This window comes from Thermobia domestica, chromosome 3 (genome assembly GCF_964235325.1).
Source record: "Thermobia domestica chromosome 3, izTheDome1.hap1.1, whole genome shotgun sequence".
NCBI classification, from domain to species: Eukaryota; Metazoa; Arthropoda; class Insecta; order Zygentoma; family Lepismatidae; genus Thermobia; species Thermobia domestica.
Window position 1 is genome coordinate 351,467,242 of NC_137456.1, and position 27,330 is coordinate 351,494,571.

General features: G+C 35.4%; 2 protein-coding genes across 3 annotated transcripts in view; one reads left to right on the forward strand and one right to left on the reverse strand.

The window, feature by feature from the left end:
- LOC145681304 (short coiled-coil protein homolog) overlaps positions 1-27,330 on the reverse strand; it is a 337,128-nt gene that overhangs the window by 183,161 nt on the left and 126,637 nt on the right. The gene's annotated exons all lie outside the window — the stretch shown is intronic.
- LOC145681301 (fibroblast growth factor 1-like) overlaps positions 1-27,330 on the forward strand; it is a 68,872-nt gene that overhangs the window by 33,327 nt on the left and 8,215 nt on the right. Inside the window, exon 3 of the mRNA XM_081752953.1 lies at positions 17,156-17,259. Within this exon, the coding sequence (XP_081609079.1) occupies positions 17,156-17,259 (104 nt within the window). The remainder of the gene's footprint in view (positions 1-17,155; positions 17,260-27,330) is intronic.

Below are 27,330 nucleotides of genomic sequence, written 5' to 3' on the forward strand. Positions count from 1 at the left end.
CTCAGTGGTAGAGTTTTCATCTATGGTATTCTAACCCAGGACATGTGGGTTTTCGATGGCTAATTTTGTGTTCGAAAATTTTTCCGGTGGTAGGCCTACTCGTGGTTCCCTTTCTTATATTTGTTCCATCATCACTCATTAACGAATTTAGTTTATCAAAACTCTATAGCCAAATATTCATTCTGTCCGTCAGTGAAACAAACAGTCTCAAGAACTATCTGATGGATTACCATCAATTTTGTCCACGATGTACAGAGTCAATAGTTAAGAATCGAGTTCCCTGATAAATGTAATAATCAAACCGGAAGCGGTACAAATCAACCATTTCCGGTTTTAACGTTAATCATTATATAGTAAATATGGTAATAGATAGCGAGAAGCGGTTTCCAGTAATCGACATAGCCTATATAACATTCATGTAGATAGAATGTTACCCAATTTGTGCATCTGCTGAAAATAATGAGCTTAGGTATTTAGAGAGCATTTTCCGCTTTAGAAAATGTGTGCTTGGTAAAGAATGTAGAGAATTAGCTGAGTCAGGCACGTAGCTAGAATGTGGTAATAGGAAGGGGGGGGGGGTCTGTTACGAAATACTGTGGTTATTTCCAGGGGCTCAATCATTCTAAACTATTTTATTGGCAACATACATTGGTTCGTTTAGCCAAGATTTTTAATGGAGGGATGATATGAAATACTGTGGTTACACACCAGAGGCTCGATCAATCTAAATATTTTACTGACAACATACCCATATTGATTGGTTAGGACAATAAAATGAGGATATATTAGTAAGTATTTTAATAAGAAGCTATGAAGAAATCTCGAGTAAAAAAATATAAAAAAGTATTGAAAAAGATATAGTCTTCCGAGGTCATTCGAACGGTGTCGAGAATTTTGCGTTTGGGAAATTTGCGCCCTACCTCAAGAACAGGGAAAATTGCGCCTGCGATGCACCTTCACCGGGAAGTTTGAGCCCTGCGAAATAAAAGAACCTATTGGAGCTTACGCATTTGCTCGGAGGGGCTGATATTACAGCATAAACAATCCTCCCCCCACAACCATGCCATTTGTGATTTATTTTCATTGTGGCTATATAAGGGGAGAATAAACTTCAATATAAGCCAAAAGAACACAACGGATCAACGCAATCACTGCTTCTTCCAGAGATGATTTTGGGGGAACACTGGCCTCCCCAGAGCTCTCAGAGTGCCCCCTCGGAGGAGACCAAAATAATACGTCTATAATATAATAATAAATAGAATAGTACCAGCAGTGACCCCTCTCCGGAATACTAAGTGTGCCCCCCGGAACATTTTTTCTGAAAGAACGACTGAACGCAATTGTGTGTTTGAAGTGTAATTCCAGCAAGTAAACACACTGTACCAGCGGCGTGCCGTCAAGAGGACTAGGGGACTAGGCTAGTCCCCTGGCATTTTAATTAAAGTATTTTGTTATAAATATATACCAAAGAAAACGAAAACATTGCTTGTATTTCTCTATTTTCGTAAAATAACACTATTTCAATTGTTCTGACACAACTATAGTCAGCGCCCGTGTGCTGGGTGCGACAGCGAAGTGGAGATCGGAAACGCTCGGGTTTTAATCGGCTTTTCTCGGGGAAGGGAACAGGGTCTAGCCAGCTAGTCCTCATATTATGTTGTCTAAGCTCTAAGCATGGGCGTTCTGTCGTAAGCGAATTTTATGCTCGTTTGCTTTTTACAGTTAATAGTTTTAACGCTATTAAATTTACAGTATTAATCTTGACACTTTAAGAAATCTAGTGAAGTGTGAACTTTTTAGACTATCAATATATTTTGCAAATGACTCGAAGAATAAAGTATGGAAGGGGACTCGTCTGAGAAATCGAGTCCCTTGCAGCAAAGAGATGGCGCAAGCAGTGATATTACTTCAATTGGTATAGGGGACAGTAGGGGTGGGGATCGGCCGTTTCAGTCTTGTTCTCTGGATCATTGGAATCCTTAATTTTCAAGAAATGCAACAAATAATAACCAGTGGTAGAACTCCAAGCATTTCCATTTAGACAAAAATGAAAGATTATATACATATCAAAACGGATTATTTTGCTTCTTCGAAATAGATAACTGCATGTAAGACAAGAAAACTATATTGCTGGCCTTGTATTCTGTTCCACATAGAAAAGGACGTGTGGAATAATGATGGCTTTTGTGACATGAACAATTTTCGCAAACCCAAGTTGCGCCAAGAAAAATGTTATTCACACCTGCCTACAATAACTAAACTGAAAACTTTCGGGAAACCAGAATTGATTTTCAATTGAGCAAGAAATGCAGAAGTTGATTCAAACCGAGAACTAATGAACCGATTGATTTATTCCTCTTGTTTTATGGCTAAACAAGAGCTATCATTTAGAAGTCATAACAAACAGGAAGATTCTGTCAATTAGGGAAATTATATTGAAGTAATTCAGTTACTTTCTAAGTACGACACTAAGTGGACTTGCAGGGGCGCCTGAAGAAAATTTTCTAGGGAGGGGCCCATCTCCATGGTTGCTATGTTGCGTCTGGTGTTTCTGGTATTTAATATACGTGGTTCGCTATATTACGTATACATTTTCGTGAGCCAGAGGAAGGTCCGGGCCCGACCCTGGCCTCTCGTTAGGGCGCCCATGTTGACTTGTCATCTTCACAGCATGAGAGTGTTTAAAGGAACATCAAACAGAATTCAGAATTATATTATTAAATGTGTTGGTGAGTAATTTTGGATAAAATTAAGTCAGAAATAAACAATACACTTCTTACAGCAATAATGTTGGACAAAACTACGGACATTGCAAAGATCTCTCAACATTCAATCGGTACGTGAAAGACAGCAATTCATGAAAGATTTATTTATTTTGCAGATGTTACTAGTGATTGCACTGTGACTGCTTTAAGTGAACATGCTTTCCAAATTCTCTCTCATTTTAATTGTAAGCAAAAGCTTGTAGCACTAGGCTATGGATGGAGCTGCCACATTTTCTGGACATTTGAACGGTTTACAATCTTTTGTGAAAAGGTGTTTGAGTGCACTCAATCACTGCTATCATCACAGACTCAATCTTGTTGTTCCACAGTCTGTTAATCACATCAAGGAATGTAAAATTTTTTTTTTAGAATAAGTGGCGTTCCAAATTTCTTTTCATATTCATCGAAACGCTGTAACGCTCTTGCTGAATCAGGAGTAACTAAGCGATTTCCAACGGTTGCCACTATAAGATGAAATTACAATTCAAAAATTGTGTATGCAGTAAATGAAAATCAAATAGAACTCTTACGGTGTTCTGAGAACATTGTAGAAGATTCAGATGATTGCGACACCGAAGCTTTCATGACTACAAAAAAGAAAACATGTGTGAGTTATCATTGAAGGATTTCGATTTTGCATTTCTACTAAAAGTTTTCAGTCATTTGTTTTTCGCGCACGGATATACTATTCAACGTTCTTTAAAGTAAAACCTTGGATGTGAAATATTGCATCCAAAAAGTACAAAAGATGGTATCTCAACTTAGAAATGCAAGAAACGATTTTGAAGACTTATAGAAAAGTAGAATTGGATGACGACGGGAACCTTCTAATAAAAGACGTAAAGTAGATGACTCAACAGATTCAGAAATTAAATACGTGCGTCTCTTCAATGACATTATTGATACTGTAATTTCAAGATCTCAGTGAGTTACAATTTCTTGAGCTGTTAGATTTAAAGAATTTTCAGTGCTTGAAATCTCGATTTCCTGATTGCTTGTTTTTTACCCTTAAATCAATTTAAGTTTTTTTTTTTTTTTTTAATTTTAACAATTTGCGGAGTGAATTAATATAGGTTTACAGACTCTTAGATTTTTCAAATAAAACTGTGACTGAAATTATCCATTCCTAGAAAGAAAGAGGCTTGGTTGAAGAAGCGTTTACAGAAACATATAAATTGTGTTATTTGGTGTCAACAATACTACTCAGGACCTCCACTCTACAGCACACATTCTCTTCGAACCTAGTCCCCTGTGAGAAAAGTCACGGCACGCCACTGCACTGTACATAGTTTTCTTGATAATATTACTGAACTGATTTTACATTCACTTTACATTTTCTTTTCTATATTTTCTGTCCTGAAAAGCCAAACAACTCGCAAGGATTGTGAACAGAGATATCTGGGTAGAGCCAAACAGCCTTTTGTAGATTAAATTATACTCTTTGATTATATTAATAAATAATTATATATCAGTCATTTATACTTTTATTGTAAATTTTGTAATATAATGAAAAATTGTATTTGTATGGATTGCCATTTCGTGAACTAAAATTGTATTTTTTTTCATTTGTTCGAAATATTATAACGGATGGAGTAACTCACTGAGACGATGAGAGGCAAGCCTAGTTCAAATGTGAGTGGAAGTTACTTTACACAATACAAAAATAAGTTGAATTGTAGGGCGCTAACATACCAGTGCAAATATATAGCCGGCGCATTTTCCCCTCTTTTTGCGGTAGGGCGCAAACATCCCAGTGCAAATATATTGCGAGCGCATTTTTTCCTCTTTTTGTGGTAGGGCGCAAATTTCCCGGGCGCAAAATTCTCGCATTCAAGGAAAATATAATGTCCGTGAAGTTGACAAGCCACTTATGTCAGACTCCAATTTCGACTTTAAACGTCCCTAGTGCTATGTTAGTGTTCGATAGTGACGCAAATCGTTAGTACTCCACAGATAACGTGTGCTTTTTAAATAATGGATATAAGTCTTCTAACTGCATGCCAACACGCCCACTTCTAAGAATCATCTCAAAAATGAGGTTAACCGTTAGAGCAAGTAAGTGCTCATTAGTGCCATTAACATTAGCGTTAATGCCTCCATCGTACGGCCCTTTGAGTAATAATAACACAACGCTCTTTGCTAGTCTCAATGCGTCCCTATATTCTCACGAACATTCTGACATGCCCAAGTTAGTTACTTTTTTTTTTTTTTTTTTTTTTTGCAACTATTGTTTATCTTTTATTGTTTATTGCTAGTCTGCAGAGTAGTCCTTACATTAATATGCCATTGTCCTTGATAATCATTGCGTATTTACAAGCAGTTGTTATTACTGTTAGAAGATATCAAAAAACAACAGATAAAATCTACTACTTAACGGTTTTTATTTTTCTTTTACAGTACATAAACGATTAATAATAATAATAATAATAATAATAATAATAATAATAATAATAATAATAATAATAATAATAATAATAATAATAATAATAATAATAATAATAATACTATTCCAGCATAAAAGTTATCAATTGCATCACACTGGCAACAAGCGACGCATATTTTAATTTTATAAAAAATCGTTTCTCACGATTTTCTAGAAAACTACGTATGATAACATCTTCATTATGTCAAGTTGTTTATCTCAGTGTGATATATGTCTTACCTCTGGACAATATCACAGTAAAACAAAAATTAAATATTAGGAGTACATCGTACTTTTGGACTACATCTCATTAACCATGGGAAGATTGAGTAGTGTATACTTTAGGATGTAAGTTTCAGCTTAACTTGCATCATACATTCTTAGGATTACAAAAAGGAAATTTGTTCGTTTGCATTTGAACAAAATTCGTAGGATTACAAAAAGAAAAAATAATTTTTCCGAATTCCGGAATTTTTCCAAATTCCGGATTTTTTATGAATTCCGGAATTTTTACGAATTCCGGAATTTTTATGAATTCCGGAATTTTTCTGAATTCCGGAATTTTTCCGAAATCCGGAATTTTTCCAAATTCCGGATTTTTTCCGAATTCCGGAATTTTTCCGAAATCCGTAATTTTTCCGAATTCCGTAATTTTTTCGAATTCCGGAATTTTCCGAAATCCGTAATTTTTCCGAATTCCGGAATTGGCCATCCCTAATATATATATATATATATATATATATATATATATATATATATATATATATATATATATATATATATATATATATATAGAGAGAGAGAGAGAGAGAGAGAGAGAGATAATACTTAATTCGTTATCAATGAACGATAACAGGGTACAGCCCACACCGCTGGTTTAGTAACTAGCGCGTGCGCGTTCGGTTTACCTGGTCTTGGATTCGATTCCCGGCATGAGAGCACCAACAATTTAACTTCATAATAATTTGCTTTCATTAATCATTCGTCTCTTTTAGCCTAAAAGAGTCTAAATGGCATATCTGTGGAATCAGTGGCGGATCTAGACAGGGGCCGGGGGACTTAGGCTGCCCAGTTTTTTGACTGACAAAAATAATTTAAACTATTATTTACATATTTTTGAAAATTTATAGGATACTCATGATATACCTTAATCTGGGTTCTGGCTGGCCCCTTCAGTTTTTACCTTCGACATTCACCTCTTTGTGGGACCCTAAACTTAGATTTTATTTTATAACAGTAGTATCACGAGTTTCTCGCGACTTATCTCCTTTCAATTTTCTTGTTGCTTGTTGTTTGTTATGATTCATTGTATCAGTAAATACCTGCAGTTGGAATTTCCAAATGTTCACAAAAGAATAGATCTTACCTTCGTTTCCTTTTAGATGAATCATTACCAGTAGATGTAACTGTGCTTAAAATATCTCAGCACAATGCGCGTAAATACCTCAGTTGCAATAACGAAAAGTATGCACGCATTTGCAATGGCATTAAAAGAACGAACCGAAGTTATTCCTAGTTTCAGCGGAAAGTATTTCATGCAATTTCTAACTTTTTCCCCTCCGATTGCCAACATTGTTCAAGGTATTTCAAACGGTTTTATGATTCACATTCGCTGCACCAATGTTTAAACGTTTCTATCCTATCATCAAAATCATCCTCTATTGTTATTGTGGGATTATGTTCTCGTGTTAGCCTTGAATTCTCTGAGACTTTTGTAGCAAAATTGACGTCCTGATACCACGCTAACGTGATTCTTAACAACACTTGTGCTAGCCTGTGTATATCTGTACTGAGTAATTATTGTTATGTCCTCAACGGCCTTCACCTGTGCACAATTTATGAACATCATTCTTAGACGCAGGGTGGGAAATAATTTGCAAGAAAAATATAAAATAAATTGTGCAGATTTACTTTACGACCGCCACTATAAAATCACTATTAATTTGGTGTTTCATAAAACAAAAAGTAATTTTGTCTTAAGCGAAAGCACATTAAAAGGAAAAATGAAATGAAATCTTTAAGTTTTACGTCCCACGGTTATGCCGGTGAGGCTACAGGAGACGGTGATGATGAGAGATGAGTGAAATGGTGGAATGAAGAAAGTGGGAGAAAACGGGAGAACCCCGAGAAAACCCACGAGCACGGTGTTTGTCCACCACAAAGTCCACACGGCGCGAGCTGGGATCGAACCAGGGACCCCAAGCACCGGAGGTGAACGCTCTACCAGTGAGCCACCGCGCCCCTCCAGATTAAAAGGAATGAAGAGTGTATAAGGGAGATTTTGGTGAACCAAACTCCATAAAAATTACATACAGCTTGTTTTGTACATGTTACATTGTGATAACTAACACCCCTCTCTAACCTAGAAATAAGAACTTGTATAGACCTACAATTTTTAATTTATATATCCATTTCTAACTTATAGTGTTTCTTTATACAGTACCGTGGCGCGGGGTTTGGACAGCGGGGCGACAGCCCCGGGTGCTGGAGTAAGAGGGAGCAAAATTCCGGAGGAAAGAAGAAAAGATATATATATAAAATAGAAGGAAAAAAGTTATAAAAAGTGCTCAAAATCTAGAAAAAGTAGGGTTTATTTTTGAAAATTTTCCTGCGCTTCGCGGGTGGTCTGTCGACCTCACTCATATGTACGGGAGCGCCGTCGTATACCTCCCAGCGGGAGCTGATTTTCTGTCACGGCACTGTCTTTATACACACACACACACACATATATATATATATATATATATATATATATATATATATATACAAGGCGCAAAATTTATAGTCGCCAGGTCGCCATTGGCGACTAGAAAATTAGAGTTGGCGACCAGTTTTCAGTAGGAGTGCTTTACATGGTATGAATTGTCCAACTCAAAACTGATTATCCTTAATCTAATTGTCTGGTTTTGAAATTTTATACCGTGATGTAATCTCTTTGTTTGTCAAAGCAAGGACTGGGGGGAAGGGGGTCTCATAATTTGTACGTGAGAGATATTGGCGACCATCATTTTTGGATTGGCAAATGCGTCTGACTTCGAAATTTTGCACCCTATATATATATATATATATATATATATATATATATATATATATATATATATATATATATATATATATATATATAGATAGATAGATAGATAGATAGATAGATAGATAGATAGATAGATAGATAGATAGATATCTGTAATAATTTCTAACACTACGCAGCCTAAAGTAACTAAATGTTCTAAATGTTGTGAAGTAGGATACTAGCAAAGGTTGATAAACGAAATATGTAAGCGCGAGGATAGTAGGAACCGCAGTTGGAATTCATAAAAAAACAGCTACTTTTTTCGGGAAGCTTAGATTAGGTTCGTTTCGTAAGTGTTGCATATGTAATCTGAATTTAATTGATTCAGTTGAGGAGGTAAGTTGAGAAATAATTTATGCCATAAGATAAGGTTCTTAACGGAAGGTTAGTTTATGAAATATAGACAAAATCTTTAGGAGGATTGTTTTCCACACAATGGTAAATTTCGATTTTCGACCTAAGTAAACTACCTTTATTCTGGGACTATGGAACACTTCGAATCCCTCCCTTGAGAATCTCATAAAGACCTTACGTTTAAATGTTTACCTTTATAAATTAAGTGATATGGCTGAGAAGCTCGTGCAAGGGCGCATTCACGGGGTTTCCACCGCATCCAGACCTTACCAAAACTTCGTAACTCGGTATACATTTGTACAGTTTGTTTATAAAACTATATGGTATTTGTTTAGCAGGGAAATATTTGTATAGACTTAAGATTTCACTTCGCTTATCATCTATTGTATTTCTTTTCTGATAAAAACAATCTAATTTTATCATTTTGCGACAGAATATAGTTGTCAATATTTAACATCCGTTCGATACTACATAAACAAAGTGTCTTGTATTATTGCACCCCTCTCAACAAAAATTTCTTGTTGCACGCCTGGGCCTGTAATACCTAGGCACGAGTAAACTCTCTAGTTCAAATTACAGTTTAAAGTTCAAGTTACAGATGTTAAATATGTCATCCATCAGCGACACGAACAATATCACATCGATACTCAAATTCCTCCTCCCATACTCGGGCAAGCATGTCCTGCGTCACTGATGTTATGGCAGTACGGACCCGATTCTTCAACTCTATCAGGTTCTGTGGCAGTGGTGGTATATAAACATTGTCTTTAACGAAACCCCACAGAAAGAAGTCACAGGGTTCAAATCTAGTGACCGTGGAGGCCAACTGAGACATGCTAAGTCGCCAGCTCCTTGACGACCAATCCAACGGTTCGGTAAAGTTTAATTCAGATATTCACGCACTTGGGGACTCCAGTGAGGGGGTGCGCCATCTTGTTGAAAAATGAAGTTGTCTTCGTGCAGCCTCGGAAACAACCAGTTTTGTAACATAGCGAGATACTGCTGACTGTTAACCGTGTTTCCATTAAAGAAGAATGGGCCATAAACAGATGATCGGGATATCGCACAAAACACATTGACTTTGGGCGAATCTCGTACATGTTCAATGACTGCATGTGGGTTCTGTAGGCTCCAAATTCAAAATTTTTTTTTTTGGTTTACCTGACCACTAACACGGAAAGCTGCTTCATCACTGAACACGATGCGTTGTGCAAAAGTGTTATCATTGTCAATAGCATCCAGAATCTCGTTACAAAATGACACACGTTTGCGTTTGTCATCAGGACGCAGAGCTTGTAACAGGTGTAACTTGTACAGCTTCATAACCAACCGACATCTCAAAACACGCCAAATTGTTCTTGTCGGCACTTGTAACTCCTGACTGGCACGACGAGTTGATTTTGAAGGACTACGTTGGAAAGCAGTTTGAATTCGTGCAACGTTTTCTTCAGGAACACGAGAGTGGCCAGGACTCTTTCCTTTACATACACATCCTGTATCTACAAACTGTCGATACCATCTGCGAATGTTCCACCCATTCGGAGGATCAATTTGGTACCTCAACCTGAAACGTCTTTGCACTCTAATCACGGAATTGTACTTCGCAAACTCGAGAACACAAAATGATTTCTGCTGCGGAGTAGCCATTTTAAACATATGACGGTTACCAAGCAAAACAGAAGACAACTGACATCTAGCGGCTATTAATATAAACTAGACTATGTATTCGTTTCTCCAATAGCCGAGCCGAGGCGCAGCGATCGATAGTTTGGACAAAATAATTCTTCATAATACGTATATTCTTTTTGAAACAGGGTGTATATCTACCCTATTTATCCGTGTGTCCGTCTGTCCAAAATAGTGATGCTCATGGGACGAGAAATGTCTTGTCTCTCCTTCGAGAGCGAGACGAGCAGTACATTTTCGAATTTGAAACTAAGTGATAAATTTCTCGCGTTTTATTTGCAACACTAGTTCGCCCAAGTTGGATCTTAACTGTTTTGCGGAAGGAGGGCACACTGGCTCAGTGGTACAGCATGTACCTCTGCTCCGTGGGGTCCTTAGCAGGCCCGTATCCGGGGGGTCAGGTCAAACGTTAGGAATCCAGTTTGTTGATAGAGGTCATAATAGGAAGTAGTAGAAATCAACCACTTCCGGTTTCAACATTGGTCACTATAGAATAGTGGTTCTTAACCTACTTCCTATTACGGCTCCCATTTTGTCACATTCTCGTGCTAGTGACCCCCCTCATAGTTGGTGGTTTGCACTAAGCTTGTGTCGGATGTTTTAATACACCTATTGCGGAGATCTCACGATATCCATCTATTTCTATAATAGTAGAATCCATTTCTTGTATATAGTGGATACAGTAAGTTCCCTAAAAGCAGTAGTGCCTCCCCTTAAGTCCATGACGCCCCCCCCCCCAATTGTCTATCCATAGGTGTTCTTCCATGAAAAAAAAATCTTTTCGATTAATTTTTACACCCCCTTATATGTATTTATATATATTTCAACCCTCCCAAATATTTCAATGACGCAGTTTGCGTCATAGCCCCCCTTTGTGGGCACCCCTGCTAAAAGCGAATGGATTAAAACCAAATTTGGTCAGTTCATTCATATTTCAAATATCGAATCCTATCCGTCATGCTGTTTCAAAGTGGAGACCGTTTGAAAATTTTAAAACTTCATAACCCCCTTAATTTTGAGTCATATGATAAAGGAATAAAGTAATTTCTAATTTTGGTTTTAAAAAAACTTGGACAAAAACTTGGAGTTGGTTTTTAAAAAATGGGGACCGCGGTGGCTCAGTGGTAGAGCGTTCACCTCTGGTGCATGGGGTTGCGGATTCAAACACTGCTTCCGCCAAGTGAACCTTGTGGTGGACAAGCACCGTGTACGTGGGTTTTCTCGGGCTTCTCCCGTTTCCTCCCACTTTCTTCATTTCACCATTTTCATTCATTTCTCATAATCACCGTCTCCTTTAGCCTAACCGGCATAAGCGTGGGACGTAAAACTCAAAGATTTCATTTTTTCATTTTTTTTTTCTTATAATAAGTTATTGAGTATTTTAAATGACTTGATAATGTGCGCCAGAAGATTAAACCGGGTTTTCTGCACCAATGAAATCACACCTTGCGGACGTATCTCATTACCTTAAAATTTTAATTGCATTTCAATATGCAGGGTTTGTTGCATTTGTATTTTTATGCCTATCTGAACAAAATTCAAACTAATATTTAAAAATATTTTCCGGTATTAGATTCTAATTCTATTTATCTCTTCCGCTTATCTTCGCGCCCCCCTGGTTGAGAAACCCTCCTATAGAGTCGACGGCGCCGATTTCTCTGTAACTTTGGAGAGCCCATTCATAAAAAAAATACATACACCATATAACAATAAAAAAATACATATTCATAAAAATACATGGGGCCCCACATGAGCTTTGGGGGGACCCGGGCCCCCGGGCCCCCAGGATCGGCGCCCTTGTATAGAGTAACAATGCTGATAGATAGGGGGACGTGGTTTCTTGCAATCATGTAATATATTCCAAGACTAATTCCATCTCCACACTCTAATATTTTTACCAAAATCAGAAGTCATAGAAAACTGTTACCACATCCGATTTCAATACTAATCGAGAAAATATAACATCGTACAAACCAAACTCCTTCACGCAGGCACGCAGGCAGGATTTCGTGAAGTGGGAGGGGGGGTCCGTGACATGAAATATTGTGGTCATCACACCAGAGGCTAGATCATTCTAAACTATTTTACTGTAACATATATTGGTTCGTTTAGCCAGGATTTCGTAACGGGGGGAGGGGGGAGACATGAAATTCTGAATGCCCAAAAGCTCGATCAATCTAAACTGCTTTACTATTAACAAATATTGGTTAGTTAGGACAATAAAACGAGGATATATTGGTAAGTATTTTAATAAACTATGAAGAAATCTCGAGTAAAATAACAAAAACGTATTGAAAAAGATTTTACACTATTTACGTCCTTTCTCTCTTTATTCAAATATAACAATTCTCCTTTCATTATGTCCTCAACTATTATAAAAAGTACATACTCAATAATGTCTTGTAAAATATTGTACAATATCTGCCTTCCTTTCTCTGTTGAATCAAATGCTAATAGAACTCCTTTTCCATATAATTTTTGGTTTTTATTATTCCATGAACTACTGTCTGTTTCAAATGACAGGTTAAAGGAGCAGTAGAAAATTGTTTTTGAAATAACATGTTTGATATTGCAAGGATGCAATGACGAAAAATTATGATAAAAAATCTTCACGCTGTTACACAACGTCACTATGCTTTCGAAAGCTTGAAATCTCCCTGACTAGTAGCAGAAATTCTGAGAATTCTGTAACTTTTCTAGAAATTTCAAATTCCCTGACTCTTCCAGGTTATCTCGCTCACCTCACTACCATGTATTGCAAGTAATACAAATCTCCTCAAAAGAAAGAGTAATCAAAAGCTTCCTGTAGTTTTTTATTTTAAACGCTGATCCTTCTTTTTCTCATTTCATTTTGTTTCATCCTTCCTTAATTTTTATTCATTTCTAGTCTCGAAGGAGGGGTCAGGACCCCCTCCCCCTTGGCTACGTGCCTGCTTCACGTGGTATAAACGTGACACTTCTACTTGTTCTTCCTTACCATTGCAAGACTCTTTCCACTACTTTGTTTAAAGGATGGTTAATAGAATCGTTGACAATTTCCAATCCTGTATTTCTTCCACAAACGATTTGAAGACGCAACAAGATTTCTTTTTCCTTCTTAACAATAAGAGTGAACTAAAGAATCAGTGGCAGACGATTCCGTTGTACCGGAAAGTCAAGTAATTAGAGGAAGAATGTGAACAAAGATGTTTCCTTTTCACTTAATTGGCTGTTTCTCTGTTCTCTGCCATCTTTTCAAGATGTTAACATCAAAAACAAGCAACTCAATGATTAACAGCCGTGGATTTCTTATTTCGAAATGATGCGCCATTGTAATCAAAATGTTACGTAACCAATCAGTCTTATTTCTCTCTTTTCATGTACCATATACCTAGGTATATATATAGTTTGAAGAAAATGCAAGGCAAGAGACCCAAGCAGATTTCAATATATAGGCCTTTGAGGATTTATGATAACTTTCGTTATCATAGCGTACTTTTGTCTTTGACCACTTATTTAAGTCCTATAACAGGCATTTAAGGCTTTTTTTTCTTTCTGTCAAGTCAAGCATGGACCGAAAAACACTACCATGTGCGTTTTGGAACCGGTGATCAACTTGGCGGCTCCAAGTGGGGCGGACGGGCGTGACATTGTTTCTCTTCTTAAGGCAAATTTAAAAAAATATTCACGCCCTTAGCTTTCAGATTGAGATTTTGCAAACAGATTGTGTGAACCTTTGAGTATTTCTCAATTTTTTGAGATCTTTACGTGAACCCGCGCCCGAGGGGCACAAATATTCCGAGGAAGTTATTTTTTCAGGAAAAAATTCCGGTTTCCCCCGAATTTCTCTGTTCAGGTGTATGATACGGACATGTTAGTGATACAGTTGAAAGGACACGTTAGACTGAAGAAAATGGCGATTTGAATCGTTGACTCTAGGCCAAATAGTAATGACGCTGTAAAATTTTAGAATATATATATATATATATATATATATATATATATATATATATATATATATATATATATATATATAGATAGATAGATAGATAGATAGATATATAGATAGATAGATAGATATAGATATAGATATAGATATAGATATAGATATAAATGGGCCAGCTTCATATTTTCAGAAACAAATTCTGCCATTTGTTTTCAAGATATCAGATTGAAAGTTTGCGCGCGCATTGTGTACGTAACTATGTATTTTTCAAGAGATTTTCAGATTCCTACCGTAACCCAACCCCCGGCCAGAGGGGTGCAAAAATTTTGAAGTTTTATCAAAAAGACTCCCAGTTTTCCCTGATTTTCCCGCTTTTGATGTAAAATACGAACAAACGAGTGATACCGTTGGAAAGTATGCTCTATTCTGAAAAGAACGAGATATGAACCATGATCCTACGATAAATAGTAAGGAAGCAATAGCTGTTTGACTGAAAGCCTAAAATTTACCTCAAAAAGTGGAAATCCTAAAAGGGATAAAGTGTAAGGCAAAAAGATGTGTATTTATTCCATTGGAGATATCGGAAACCAAAAACTCTAGAAACGCACTGTTTTCACTGATCCATTCTAAATTTTGTGCATAGGGGAGACCGGGGCTGGTTGGCGAACTTTTCATTCTTTATTTTTTTTATGAGCAGATGGTGCACTGTATTGCAATGTAATGGATGTGTACGGACAGACCAATGTTTCCTGTAATAAATTAAATTTTTGTATTTTTTTTTTGTTGCTTACAGTTTTCTTTCTTTTAAAATGGAGTATGCCAACCGACCCCTAGTAAGTAGCTGGTTGGTTGATATTGTGGGGCTAGTTGACATACTTTTTAAATGTAGCAAAACACAAACAAAAATTGGATCTATTAGAAATAAAAGTTGTTTCTAAATTCTATTATATATATTGCAATGAAGTAGGCTATTTGAAGTTTGAAATGACTTTTATTCACAACATTTAAAAGAATCAGCAATATGAAATATGAAAACTTCTTTCTTTCATTCTAGCTTGGTTGTCATGACATTGAAAAATACAAGATTATCAAACCACATCAGTTTTAATATGATTTGGTGTAGGTTAATTCTTCATATTATTTCAAAATGTAATTAAAATAACTGAACTATCAAGAAACGTAGTTTATTTATCACTGTTCACAAACTAGCTAAGAGAAACTAAGATATGTTTTAGCTGAACTATCGAGAAATGCAGTTTATTTCCTACTTTCCACAAAGAAAGAAAAAGCAATAGCTAGGCCTCTATTTTTGTAACAAAAGAGCACATTCAAAATATTCTTGATCCTGAGAATTAGGCCTATTCAGAAAATTCAGAGTCCGGCATACAGTCTTATCTCGATTTCTAATTTTGACAGTAATCCAATATGTTCATGCTATTCTATAACATTGAAGTAAAAGATTGATAGAACTGTAAACAACACAACAATAAACCAAACAATAAAAGTAACATGAAATAAAATCTCACAAGCACTTGCAAACCAACCCCAAATGCTATACGCCAACTAACCCCAAGCCCATGTTGTGCAACCAAGTCGTAATTGCTCAGCAATTGTTTGGCATTCACGTTTTATTGTTTGAATATCCATCAAAACAAAGTTCAGATCTAACTAATGCTATATTACTTACCTCTGTACTCCAAGTAGTGACGATTCTGTGATGTTGTAACGGAGAACTGAAAAAATACTTCAGACTGGCAAAAACACTCTTTATCTAATAGACGCCATAATCCGCAAGTTACAAATTCCATATGAAGGTGGCAGCTGCATCCATAGGTCGCTCTTTTATGACAGCAGTAACAGCTTATTATGTTAATTAATGAAAAAGTTATATGCAGTTCGTCAACCAGCCCCTGCTGCCAACCAGCCCCGGTTTCCCCTACTTTGCTACTTTTCAATTTAATTTTTTTAAAATATATATATATACCGTTATTTTTCTATAAAATTTCACGGATCTTTTGGATTCTATAAGATTAACGCTCGCGTAGCTAACAAGGTACGGTTATGAATGTGTGAGACACGACTCTTGAATCAAACATAGTCTATTCGAAAGACATAACAGAGATATATTCCAGCACCAAAAAGGTAGGCGCCATGGACAACGGATTAAACCCGTGTGGCCCATTCACCTGTCTGAGGCAAAGATGTAAACTGGAAACTTACTGATTTTACGAATTACGTCTATCTTGCAGCGTAATGATTGAAGAAATATGAATTTCATATATATAAGTGACTTGGTATTAAAATAGACTGTCGAGAGGCATAAGTCAATTGACCTATGATGTACAGTCGAGGGCAAAAAACGTGAAACACCTCTAAATATTATTCTGCTATTTTTTCTGGAAACTGATGTGTAGTATTGAAACATTAATATCCATTATTTCCTAGTATGTACTTCAAACAAATAGAATTGTTTTCCTTTATAGTTTTTCTTGTTCTTAGTACGCATCGAATCAAACAAGAAGATACCCGTTTTTTAAGTCCCCGATTGTACAGAATAGGCCAGAAGACTTAGGACAGTCGAATAAAATTAAATGTCCCTACACGTGTTGTAGGTAAGATAAAAAAGGTTGCAGACTACGACTGCGTTTCCGACGGTCATCTTAAAATCACCATCTTCGATTCAACTTCATAATTTCAAATAGCATTAAATTGGGCATACATGTTTTGGACGGACTCTATATATAGATTCAATGCAATATATGTGTATATTTTTGAAATTATTTTATAAAAAATATATGCTTGGAGATAAGAGTGTATTTTGTTGACAGTTGTGCGAGAGGAATTACAAGAGACAAGCTGAAACTTCGACTTCTGGAACTCAATGGGAGTCAATCGTTCATAAACGGCTAATATATTTTCTGGTTTTATTACAGCTGTAATGGAATTTAGTTCAGTGGCGGTGTCTGAAGTCAGAATACGATCAGTGGAAACAAATCTCTACCTCGCAATGAATAGAAAGGGAAGGCTGTATGGAGAGGTAAGCTGTTTTTTACTTCTTACAAAGCATAAAGCCTTTTTATATACATAAAAAAGTGTTCATATGTATACAGAGGGAAAGGAGTAATGAGAAAACCTTACTTATTACCTAACGTTCAAACCTTTTGAACTCAAAAAGTTTAGTAAACTGAATACGGAAAAAGGCTAAACATTAAATAAAATGCCGGCAGATGGCAGCACTTTTGTTCATACTTTTCAATGTATAAACAAATATGACTATATATATATACTAGCCGAATCTGTCCCCCTCGTGCCCCGCCAGAGACGCCCGTGCATTTAATCATGAATCTCCTTGTCATTCCTCACACCATCTGTCATTCCCCGAAGGCTAATCGTTGGACGTTACCCCCTAGAGAAAGTCGACATGTAATATATTTGTTTTATTACTGATAATTAACGTCTGTGAAATCTACCTAAGACTCTCTAAAACAAATCGACTAGAGACGTATTATATACTCCGTTGAGCCATAAGTTCTGTCCCTAAGTTCACTTGCACCACACGGCCAATTCAACTAACCTTCGCGACCAGCTTCGCTTACACATCTTGACGAACCTGTGGTGAAACCAGTTCCCCAGTTTGTGTCGTTCACTCGTCCAGTTAACATAGAGTGGAGCATCAAAGAAAACAGCACCACTGTGAAAGCCATCGTTGCATGCAACAGTATGCATAAGTGCAACAAGTCGCCAGTTGAGATTTTCAACCTTCTAAAACCTTTGCAAATTTCGCAAAAATTTGTGTATCAGTGCATCAAACGGTTCAACGACAACTCCCCGATCGATGATAGAGCAAAAATTGGCTGCCCGCGCATTTCAAGGACGCCAGCAGCTGTGAAAGCCATAGCTGCGCGAATTTGTCGAAGTTCACTTGGAAAACAGAAAATCATGGCACGGGAGATGAATATACCGAAGAGAACTACGTCCCGCATAATCAAACAGACTTTAAACTTTGGGCTTACAACCACAGGACAACTCAACTGTTAATACCAGCTTTTAAAAAGATACGAGCCACAAAAGCCAATAGGTTATTCCAGCGGTACGCAAACGGGAAATTCAGACGAATCCTGTTCACCGATGAAAAAATATTCACCGTACAAGAAAAATTCAACAGGCAAAATGACAATTTATGCCCACAGTTCTCGGTAAGCTTCCGAAGAAATTCCTAGGATCCAAAGAAGCCACCACCCAACTTCCGTGACCGTGATGGTTTGGTAAGGCATGTCTTACAACGGTGTCACTCAGCTGCACTTTTGCGAACAGGACTCAAGACCAAGGCAGAAATTACCAGAACGATGTTTTGGAGAAGATACTTGTAGTGAAACCATAGAATCACAGTCTGTTTTCTGGCGCAGAACGGACATTTCAGAAAGACTCTGCGCCGGCACATAAGGCGAAGATGAACCAGCAGTGGTTAGCCACCAATGTTCCCACTTCATAGGCGCTGAGAATTGGCCTTCTGGAAGCCCGAATCTCAATCCGTTGGACTACCGCCTTTGGACTACTTAGAGGAGAAGGCCTGCAAGAAATCTGATCGCAATTTGAGTCACTTAATGTCGATTTAGTAAAAGCAGCCGCTTCTATATTTCAAGATGTGGTGCGTGCAGCCATTGACGAGTGGCCTCAACGATTGAAGATGTGTGTGAAGGCCAACGGAGGCCATTTTGAATAGACTAATGTTTTATACCGTTGCTTTGGTACTAAAGTACAAGTGACAATAAAGGATTTAGTGTACTACAAAATTCGTTTTTTTTTTCACCTATTTAAATAAAAGATAGAAATTATGACACGCCCAAGTATGATAAACCAAGATGATTTATTAAAGAGTATACGAATATATTGTGAAACAATTAATTCAGTAATTAATTTGAAACAACCTTTAAAGAGTATCTGTACAACATAAATTTGGTAACTAACCATCAACATGAATATTTGACGCAATTTACCAGTTTACTCTTACAGAATGAGAGTTTATTTTGATGACAAAGTAACCAGATTAATAGAAGAATTAAGAATTAACTGATTATTATTATCAGTAATAGTATGAAAGAAAAAGTAACATCAGATACTTCATTTCTTGAGCTTCGGTTCAAGGTAATAAAATATTTGTCCATTGGAACCGCTGGAATTTACCTCAGCCATCATAGACATGTTCTTCCCAGTTGGAGCACGCACGCACATAATCTAAATAATCGCTCACCAATGCTTCGACCTTCAAAGGAATCATAGCTTTCGGAAAATGAAGTATCCAAAGCTTTCATGACGAAAGAGCAATGACGTTCTTCAGGACAACAGCAGCACAATGTCAGGGTCAAGGGCGGCATTCCTTTGTTACTCTCGCTACATACGACCTCCACAAGGGCAACACAAGAAGTTTAGACGATTAATAGTAAGATTTCGAATTATGCAACAAAATTTACACGAACGCTATGTCCAAGATAAAGGCATATTGCTTAAACAAATAAAGTTTTTGCGCTAAAGCTATTCCCGAATTTTTGAATTTTAGAGAATGACTTAAAGAAAACGATCATCATCATCGTAGGTATTATGCCATCATTGGCAGGCCACTTGCCGCAATTGTGAAGTGTTCATACTCCACAGTCTTCCGCTAACGTCTTCGTCCTCACAAATGTTTTTTTTTTTTTTTTTTTTGTATGTTTTGGATCGTCCGTCAATTTAGCCTCCTTCACCCTCTCCCTGTTTTTCCTGCCACCATACCTACCCTCTAGCACGTTCCTCGTGATACAGATCTTTATAAGCCAATGTCCCAAGCGCTTTCTCTTCCGATTCTCAATAATACCTAAAATGGTTAATTTTTCCCGCACAATTTCTAACACCCTCTCATTCGTTTTCCGCTCGACCCAGCTAATTCTCTCCATTCTTCTCCACACCCACATTTCGAAAGTTTCCATTTGTTTTTCATCATTTTTAAGTAATGTCCATGTTTCTGACACATACAGCACAATACTCCACATGAAGAATATTATAAGCCTTTTCCTCAACTCTTTATTCAAGATGACACAAAACAGATTTTTCTTCACCACTTAAACACTTATTTCACCATTCCTATTCTTGGTTTTATTTCACGTTCACACTTCATATCATCACTAGCAGTAGCGTAAGGCAAAAATGTCGCCCCCCCCCCCGCAGGATTATTTTTGGGCCCCCTTCCCATGCCCATTAACTTCCCACTATATTATGTCCCTGTAGAAGACAATGGTTCATAAATAATAATTAACATAGTAACCATGGAATATAATTAAATTACAGTTAAAATTAATGCTCATTAAAAAAAAGCCAACAAACTGCTGAATGTCTAAGGTTCATTTGAAGCTGTGCAATCTTCTATCATTTTTTGTGCAAATATTTCTATTATATTACTTACGTTTATTGCTCTTGTTCTCTCACATTCAACACTTAAAATACTGAGACTGGTCAACCGTTCTCGTGATATGGAACTCCGTAAATAGTTCTTTATCAGTTTTAATTTTGAGAAAGATCGCTCCGCTGCAGAAACACTCATTGGTAAAGTCAGAAATTAACAAAAAAGATGTGCATACACCGGAAACGCTAGAAGCCAAAGTATAGTTATCTATTAATAGGAGATAGGCCTATGCTAGTTCCCGAATTGTTATTTTCAACTTTATTTCATTGTGTAATACCAATTTGAAATCGCAAGAATGTAAGTTATAAAGGTTCTGAACTGAATGTAGTAATGGGGATACGTATTCCTTTTGCTTAAATTTTTGCGCAAAAAAAGACATTTTCAGCAGATTGTACAGTCGGCAGCAAAATTATTTTTTTCTTAGTCCTCGAGTGTTAAGATGAATTTTTAAACTCATATTACAAGAATGGATAAATTTTCATCCAGAGCATATTTTTCCTTTTCCAAAGTACATAATATTATTCAGGAAAATGGATATTCCGTATTCAGCTCACTTTTTTGTTGATTATAGCTTTTGACACTTTCTTCTCGGTGGGCTCCCGAACTCTGCGGGCCCCTCAGTTACGCCACTGATCACTAGTAATACTAGCTAGGTATCGGAAACTAGTCACCTGTTCTATTTTCTTCCCTCTCCTATATTTGACACCGACTGCTTCGTTCCAGTCACCATCAAAAATGTAGAAAGTGACAAATGTAGAATCTACTAAATAGTATTGAGTAAGCTAATAACTCTTTCCAGAGAAAAGTATTACAGTGGACTCTTTTTAATTCGAAGTCCAAGGGGACACGAAAAAACTTCGAATTATCCAAAATTCGAATTATCCAACAACATTCATTTTCACATATATAACAACAAACAAACTGAAGTACTGTGCATGAAAAACATATTCATATGGTGTAGACTTTACCTTTAAAGCAGCTTATTATTTTCGTGATCGAATACCGCAAACTAACAAACGACATTGACTCTACATAATTCAAACTACGTGTACAATGGAAACTATATTTACGTACAACACTACAACATACATTGAATGGCCCAAACAATTAAACACCAGTAACAATTTGAATATTTTGTTCTCACTTTTAAGAAGTCGTAAAACTCATTTCCTAAATTTGATTGTTTTTGTACGGTCAATAAATCTTGAATTTCATGTATTGCGTGGAATACGATTTTAATAACATTTGGTTGACTTGATCAATAATTCATCTTAAATTTTCAACCAATTCTGAAACAAGATGAGATTGGCACACGTTCTCTATCTTTACTTCTTTCCCAACTCACCTTCATCTTTATCATTACATAGATTTTCTACTTATCTTTTGTATTACTCTTCCCTATGGCTGCATCTGGATAACTGAAAACACGTTAAAACTGGATTTCCCTGTTTACATCTGTCCAACATTAAAAATTTTCAACTGTATTTACTTCGAATTATCCAAAACATAGGTTCAAAAGTTCGATTTATCCACGAATTTTTACTATTGTTTTCAATACAGTTTTCAAGGGGAATGGACTTCTGTTCGAATTATCCAATATTTCGAATTATCCAAGTTCGAATTAACGAGACTCCACTGTATTAGTAAAAGAAGAAAAGTATTATTAGCAAAAGAAGAAAAGTATTATTAGCAAAAGAAGAAAAGTATTATTAGTAAAAGAAGAAAAGTATTATTAGTAAAAGAAGAAAAGTATTATTAGTAAAAGAAGAAAAGTATTATTAGTAAAAGAAGAAAAGTATTATTAGTAAAAGAAGAAAAGTATTATTAGTAAAAGAAGAAAAGTATTATTAGCAAAAGAAGAAAAGTATTATTAGCGAAAGAAGAAAAGTATTATTAGCAAAAGAAGAAAAGTATTATTAGCAAAAGAAGAAAAGTATTATTAGTAAAAGAAGAAAAGTATTATTAGTGAAAGAAGAAAAGTATTATTAGCAGAAGAAGAAAAGTATTATTAGTGAAAGAAGAAAAGTATTATTAGCGAAAGAAGAAAAGTATTATTAGCGAAAGAAGAAAAGTATTATTAGCGAAAGAAGAAAAGTATTATTAGCGAAAGAAGAAAAGTATTATTAGTGAAAGAAGAAAAGTATTATTAGTAAAAGAAGAAAAGTATTATTAGTGAAAGAAGAAAAGTATTATTAGTGAAAGAAGAAAAGTATTATTAGTGAAAGAAGAAAAGTATTATTAGCGAAAGAAGAAAAGTATTATTAGTGAAAGAAGAAAAGTATTATTAGCGAAAGAAGAAAAGTATTATTAGTGAAAGAAGAAAAGTATTATTAGTAAAAGAAGAAAAGTATTATTAGTGAAAGAAGAAAAGTATTATTAGTGAAAGAAGAAAAGTATTATTAGTGAAAGAAGAAAAGTATTATTAGCGAAAGAAGAAAAGTATTATTAGTGAAAGAAGAAAAGTATTATTAGTGAAAGAAGAAAAGTATTATTAGTAAAAGAAGAAAAGTATTATTAGTGAAAGAAGAAAAGTATTATTAGTGAAAGAAGAAAAGTATTATTAGTAAAAGAAGAAAAGTATTATTAGTAAAAGAAGAAAAGTATTATTAGTGAAAGAAGAAAAGTATTATTAGTGAAAGAAGAAAAGTATTATTAGTGAAAGAAGAAAAGTATTATTAGTGAAAGAAGAAAAGTATTATTAGTGAAAGAAGAAAAGTATTATTAGCGAAAGAAGAAAAGTATTATTAGCGAAAGAAGAAAAGTATTATTAGTGAAAGAAGAAAAGTATTATTAGCGAAAGAAGAAAAGTATTATTAGTGAAAGAAGAAAAGTATTATTAGTAAAAGAAGAAAAGTATTATTAGTGAAAGAAGAAAAGTATTATTAGTAAAAGAAGAAAAGTATTATTAGTAAAAGAAGAAAAGTATTATTAGTGAAAGAAGAAAAGTATTATTAGCGAAAGAAGAAAAGTATTATTAGTGAAAGAAGAAAAGTATTATTAGTAAAAGAAGAAAAGTATTATTAGTGAAAGAAGAAAAGTATTATTAGTAAAAGAAGAAAAGTATTATTGGTGAAAGAAGAAAAGTATTATTAGTAAAAGAAGAAAAGTATTATTAGTGAAAGAAGAAAAGTATTATTAGTGAAAGAAGAAAAGTATTATTAGTAAAAGAAGAAAAGTATTATTAGCGAAAGAAGAAAAGTATTATTAGTGAAAGAAGAAAAGTATTATTAGTGAAAGAAGAAAAGTATTATTAGTAAAAGAAGAAAAGTATTATTAGTGAAAGAAGAAAAGTATTATTAGCAAAAGAAGAAAAGTATTATTAGTAAAAGAAGAAAAGATTATTAGTAAAAGAAGAAAAGTATTATTAGTAAAAGAAGAAAAGATTATTAGTGAAAGAAGAAAAGTATTATTAGCAAAAGAAGAAAAGTATTATTAGCAAAAGAAGAAAAGTATTATTAGCAAAAGAAGAAAAGTATTATTAGCAAAAGAAGAAAAGTATTATTAGCAAAAGAAGAAAAGTATTATTAGTAAAAGAAGAAAAGTATTATTAGCAAAAGAAGAAAAGTATTATTAGCGAAAGAAGAAAAGTATTATTAGTAAAAGAAGAAAAGTATTATTAGCGAAAGAAGAAAAGTATTATTAGTAAAAGAAGAAAAGTATTATTAGCGAAAGAAGAAAAGTATTATTAGTGAAAGAAGAAAAGTATTATTAGTAAAAGAAGAAAAGTATTATTAGTGAAAGAAGAAAAGTATTATTAGTAAAAGAAGAAAAGTATTATTAGTGAAAGAAGAAAAGTATTATTAGTGAAAGAAGAAAAGTATTATTAGTAAAAGAAGAAAAGTATTATTAGCGAAAGAAGAAAAGTATTATTAGCGAAAGAAGAAAAGTATTATTAGTAAAAGAAGAAAAGTATTATTAGTAAAAGAAGAAAAGTATTATTAGCGAAAGAAGAAAAGTATTATTAGCAAAAGAAGAAAAGTATTATTAGCGAAAGAAGAAAAGTATTATTAGTAAAAGAAGAAAAGTATTATTAGTAAAAGAAGAAAAGTATTATTAGTAAAAGAAGAAAAGTATTATTAGTGAAAGAAGAAAAGTATTATTAGCAAAAGAAGAAAAGTATTATTAGCGAAAGAAGAAAAGTATTATTAGCGAAAGAAGAAAAGTATTATTAGTAAAAGAAGAAAAGTATTATTAGCGAAAGAAGAAAAGTATTATTAGCGAAAGAAGAAAATTATTATTAGCAAAAGAAGAAAAGTATTATTAGCGAAAGAAGAAAAGTATTATTAGTAAAAGAAGAAAAGTATTATTAGCGAAAGAAGAAAAGTATTATTAGCGAAAGAAGAAAAGTATTATTAGTGAAAGAAGAAAAGTATTATTAGCGAAAGAAGAAAAGTATTATTAGCGAAAGAAGAAAAGTATTATTAGTGAAAGAAGAAAAGTATTATTAGTAAAAGAAGAAAAGTATTATTAGCAAAAGAAGAAAAGTATTATTAGTAAAAGAAGAAAAGTATTATTAGTAAAAGAAGAAAAGTATTATTAGCGAAAGAAGAAAAGTATTATTAGCGAAAGAAGAAAAGTATTATTAGTGAAAGAAGAAAAGTATTATTAGCGAAAGAAGAAAAGTATTATTAGTGAAAGAAGAAAAGTATTATTAGTAAAAGAAGAAAAGTATTATTAGCGAAAGAAGAAAAGTATTATTAGTGAAGATCTGAAATACAAGTAAAAAGAAGGATATGAATGACATAAGACTTTTGTTTGTGTGTTTTGCGCTATACAACACCGAGGGTATAAAGGACAGGACCTACTATTAGCATGAATTCTGAGCACGAGAAAGAATTGAATTCGGTAAATTTGGCGGGTGTATGATCTTCATATACAGTATGGGTCATTTCCAACCACACAATGTAGCCTTTACGAGAGCTGGATTACAACACCACCCGATTTGCGCGACATCTCTTTGGAAACAAACTAAATTTATTTTAGGTGTAATTAAAAGTGTTGGCTACTTACGCATGTTTCTTTTTTATCACATTGATTTCTATCTTTTGATTGAAACAAATTGGCATTTTAATGATTCGAATTTATTTATTTATTCTTCAAGCTATTCGCTATTCGTTAGTTAAACTTTTCCTTCTTTCTCAAAATTATTTTGCAATATAACTAAATTTAGTGCTACTTTGAGTTAAATTCGATTTACAAATATTAAAACTATACGTGACAGAATTTAATTTTCATCAAAGATAAATTTAAATATACAAGGATCATTTCATAAGTACAGTAGAGCGTCGATTATCCGAACGTCGGTCAACCGAACGACCGCTTAACCGAACTGTGTACTCGCTCGCACCTGTTACTCTCCCACCCTACCGTCCATCATCCCCCTCACTCCCAAACCAAGTTTCCCACAGTAGTCGCCGCACTGAGCCACAGCTGGCGGAACATTGCTTCTAATGGGGCCTTCATAAGGCGCTGCTGACCGGCCAAGCCGCCAGTCGCTGTGTTTCAACAATCAGCACACTTCTGTCGGTTTGGCACTGGCTGTAGAAGTAGCGGCAGTATCAAAGCTGTTCACAGCAACAGCTGCGCCAACTTAGAGTTGAGGCGTGCCGCTCCGCGCATGGCAAATAAACATGTAAGTTCGATTATCCGAACAAACCAGTTTTCCGAACACCCATGTCCCCCAGTTACTTCGGATAATCGACGCTCTACTGTAATACACAGGCAGGGCCGTGCCGTGGAAGGGGGGGGCGAGCGGGGCAACGGCCCGGGCGCCGAAGTAAGGGGGCGAAAAATTTGGGAGAAAAGAGGAAAAAGATTGGAAAAAATGGCTTGGAATATATGTATGGGGGCGCCATCGTCTAGTCTCGCCCTGAGCGCTGATTTTACAGGGCATGGCCCTGTACACAGGTTGGCTTCACTGTGCAGTGGATGATGGAATTGCAGTAAATCTTCCGTCATTTGAACTTCAGTTCATGAGGCAGCAGGACATGTACTTCCGACTTCTGTAGTGTGCACATCCTGGCTGCGATAAATGGTAGAAATGAAGGCTGCTGTTGTTTTGCGTACTTTGTCTGTTGACAATCAGATGTCATACATTAAGATTTATACTTCATGTAGCAAAAACCTGACAGAAATCCATGGTACCTTACGTCAAGTTTGTGTTGAATGAACAGTAGGCCGTTGTACAGCTTCTCGTTGAATTGTGCGTTTTTGTACTTCTCGTGTTATCACAACAGATAAGACCAGGAACGCCGACATCTTTCATACAAGCAACAAAATGTTGACGAGTCCAATTAAAGATCAAATTAGTGACTGTCACCAACGGATCATCATAACGTATACAGTCTCATGTGGAAGAACTGTCATAGCAGTGTATTATGGAGACTTCTTGCAAAGAAAAAAATGTGACCAGAAAGAGCACAATACTCGATCTCCGTTGCTTGAGGCTGGGCCACTCATTGCTCACCGCGACCACGCTCACCCGGACTTCTGGTATGTCGTAAGTAAAAAGCTACAGAAATACGTTCGGAAGGTGTTACCTCATGCTTCCTACAATCCGGACATAAGTTCAGCAGGCTTCAACCTAGTCCTGAAGAAGATACAGGCTTGCGTGGACGTTGTTTTCCATTTCCAGAAGAGCTCTCTATTCCCAATATCCAAGATACTCGAAAC